The sequence below is a fragment of the Leptonychotes weddellii genome, chromosome 16, assembly GCF_054177405.1.
Source record: "Leptonychotes weddellii isolate Sample4059 chromosome 16, ASM5417740v2, whole genome shotgun sequence".
Classification (NCBI taxonomy): Eukaryota; Metazoa; Chordata; class Mammalia; order Carnivora; family Phocidae; genus Leptonychotes; species Leptonychotes weddellii.
The window spans coordinates 27919449-27922971 of NC_138384.1; the positions used below are offsets into that span (position 1 = coordinate 27919449).

At 38.0% G+C, this 3523-nt stretch overlaps 1 protein-coding gene across 1 annotated transcript in view; it reads right to left on the minus strand.

The window, feature by feature from the left end:
• CHD9 (chromodomain helicase DNA binding protein 9) overlaps nucleotides 1-3095 on the minus strand; it is a 137542-nt gene extending 134447 nt beyond the window's left edge. The window contains exon 1 of the mRNA XM_081807887.1: nucleotides 1473-3095. Within this exon, the coding sequence (XP_081664013.1) occupies nucleotides 1473-2930 (1458 nt within the window). The 5' untranslated portion in view covers nucleotides 2931-3095. The remainder of the gene's footprint in view (nucleotides 1-1472) is intronic.
• Nucleotides 3096-3523: the final 428 nt, after the last annotated feature.

Sequence of the window (3523 nt, forward strand, 5' to 3'; positions counted from 1 at the left end):
TCCATCCACGTCGCTGCAAATGGCAAGATCTCATTCCTTTTGATGGCTGCATAATATTCCATTGTATATATATACCACCTCTTCTTTATCCATTCATCTGTTGATGGACATCTTGGCTCTTTCTTTCTTTTTTTTTTTTTCTATTTATTTTTTTTATTCTTATGTTAATCCCCATACATTGCATCAATAGTTTTAGATGTAGTGTTCCATGATTCATTGTTTGTGCATAACACCCAGTGCTCCATGCAGAATGTGCCCTCCTCAATACCCATTACCAGGCTAACCCATCCTCCCACCCCTCTCCCCTCTAGAACCCTCAGTTTGTTTTTCAGAGTCCATCGTCTCTCATGGTTCATCTACCCCTCCGATTTCCCCTGCTTCATTCTTCCCCTCCTGCTACCTTCTTCTTCTTCTTCTTTTTTTTTTTTCTTAACACATACTGCATTATTTGTTTCAGAGGTACAGATCTGAGAGTCAACAGTCTTGCACAATTCACAGCGCTTACCAGAGCACATACCCTCGCCAGTGTCTCTCACCCAGCCACCCCATCCCCCCACCCCACCCCCCACTCCAGCAACCCCCTGAGCCTGTACTCTTAACCGCTTCACTGTGATCTTAATCTTGAGTTATGCTTCCCCCCGTCGCTAACATACTGTCAGTGTTAGTCTTCCAACTTTTTAATGCCTGTAATAGTCCATCTAATATGCTAGGACAATAAACTATGGTGCTTCCAGTTGTGCTGTACAGACAGTGTAAGATAAAGATCTTTGGGTATGTTACTTTTGCTATGCTTGGCTTATTGTAATAAAGCATTTTTATATTCAAATTCACCATCAGACTGTTTTCCAAAATACTGGTATCAAATAACAAACCTATTATAATTTCCAATGTCAGTATAAATTTGCCAGCATGAAGCATTAACGTTAACAGAAATTTTTTTCTAATACATAAAAATAAAACCATGCTGCAAATGGAATTATTAAAGTTGCACATTATTCTGAATATTCTCTTTACTAACTCAACTTACCCTTTTGTGAATTCCAGCTCGTATGCTTTATTTAGTTATCAAGTGAAGTCCTAAAAGTTTGCTTATCAATTTGTATGGGTTTTTTATAGGAATATTAACACTATGTTCATTATATTTGTGATAAAATGTTCCCAGTCTATTGTTTACCTTTTAATTATGGTTCAGTTTTTATTTTTGATAATAAATCATTCTGTTAAAGGCAATTATAATTGAAAGTTACAAAAAAGGCCTTAAAACCTTATAATTTTCTAAATATAGAAGTTAATGTATTGCTTTGAGCACATCAACAAATCACTTTCAAATATAAGACTGTTAAAGCAAAAGAAACTATGTCAAAATATGCCTCAGTTTGAGAAATCCTGGATATGTCTCACATAAAATTAACTCAAAAAAAAAAAAAAAGGCCCATTCTATCCCAAATCACCAAAATAAAAGAGCCACATACCTGTCGCTGTAAATATAGGCGATTTCTGTCATGTAAATGCTGATGATTGGAAAGTGAAGAGTGCCAACTCCGAGCCTGACTATGCATCTGTGTTGGAGCCATATCCGAAGGCCGGGTTACAAGATGTGAAGTAAACTGCCGTTCAAGGTCATGATCTAAAACATGACTTGAATGATCTTGTCCAAATGCTGCCTCATCAAATTGGGGAAGGAGACCCTCCTGGAGGAGGTCTTCTGGGTCAAGTCCTGTGAATGGCTCAGTCTGAGACTCCACTTGATGAAGTAAATTCTCTTCTAAAGATGAAAAGCCATTAGTTTCTACGTGATCATTGAAATGGCCCATTTGAGTTCCTGAGTCAACAGGATCTGGGAAGTTCATGTGTACAGGAGATAATTTTGAATTGCTATAATTACCCTGAGGATGTGATGAATGCAACATTTGGAAATTATTTGAATTCAACGATGTATTGGGATTTAGCATATGCTGAGTGGATTCTTGCTTGATTCCCCTATGAGGTGAAAAGGAGTTACTTCCGGTAAAATCAGATAAAGTCTGATTTGTATGATTAGGTGCAAGCACTGCAGAGGCCTGCAGAAGACTGTTTGGTGAGATGTGATTACTGGAAAAGGAATAATGTGATGAAAACTGCTGTGAATTACTGACAGAACAAGAAGTCATATTTGGAGAAGGTCCATTGAAATTCCCTTCTTGATGATTGCTACACTTGAGGAAGTGAACTGAAGGATTTGACGTTTGGGAAAATTGCTGCATTGAAAGAGGCTGTTGCGACGTAGATGCATTAGGGATTTGTGATGGGTGGTTAACACTGACTCTGTGTGGACCAGAAACATTAACATCCATAAAATTTTTAGACTGGCTGAGGGAATTCTGACCTGGGTTAAGATTATTTCTGTTTTGTTGTGAGCGTAGTGAAGTGCACTGTGTTTGTTGTTCACTGGCCTGAAATAAGGCAAAGTCATGGTGTACCACAAAGCTTTTATTTTGATGCATAGAGTGAGAATGTCCTTGTTGGTGAAAAGGAGACCCATTTTGATTGGAAATGCTGGTAGCTGTCTGATGGCCCCACATTGGACTGCCATCTGCTACATCTGGAAACAAACCATTGGGCTGGTTTTGGGGGTGGATCGGAGAACAATTAAACTGAGAGTGTGGAGATAACACGTGTTCAGCTGGGCTACCAAAAGGCTGATTGACTTGGTGAAATTTCATTGAATCAAACTGATTTAACTGCTCATAATCAGTTATCTTCTGATGTGTTGGAGTACCTTGAACATGGTTCAGTGAGTCTATGTGCAAAGGTTCAAATTCTGCACCCAAGTTCAATTCATCAACTAGTGAAACAGGTCCTGGCTGTACAAATGCATCATCTGACAAACCTTCTAAGGTCTCACCAAAAAGATTGGCATCATCAAAAAAGTCCATCATTGGATCTGTCATCTTGAAAAATCCAGTGACAATCTGGGCTATTCACTCCAAATGAAGTTTATTCAGCTTCTGTGTAGTGGATATTATCGGATCATTGCCAAAGGTCATCAACTAATCCGAAACAGGTCAATGTTCATTATTGCTCTAGATAATGACATGTCATGAAGTGTCAGAATCCTAGGAAAATAAGAAAAACAATTAAAGTTTAATGATGAGTATTCATTAAAGTTCTACAAAGCTTATATGTGACTTAAAAAACATACAATCTCAGGGTACAGTATTTTTTGGTAGAATGATTAAAAAATTGCAAAAAGCTCATTAATATTCCCTACAAGGAAAAAAATGCTGGTGCTTGGGACATGATTGTATGCATTTCAAAGTAATAATGCATATTACTTCATTTTCAAGTTCATATATATATGTATACATACATATATACATACATACACGTATACACACATATATACACACGTATTTTTTTTAGGTAGGCTCCATACTTAGCACAGAGCCCAACGTAGGGCTCGAACTCACAACAGTGAGATCAAGACGTGAGCCGAGATTAAGAGTCGGATGCTCAACCAACTGAGCCACCCAGGTGCCACTTG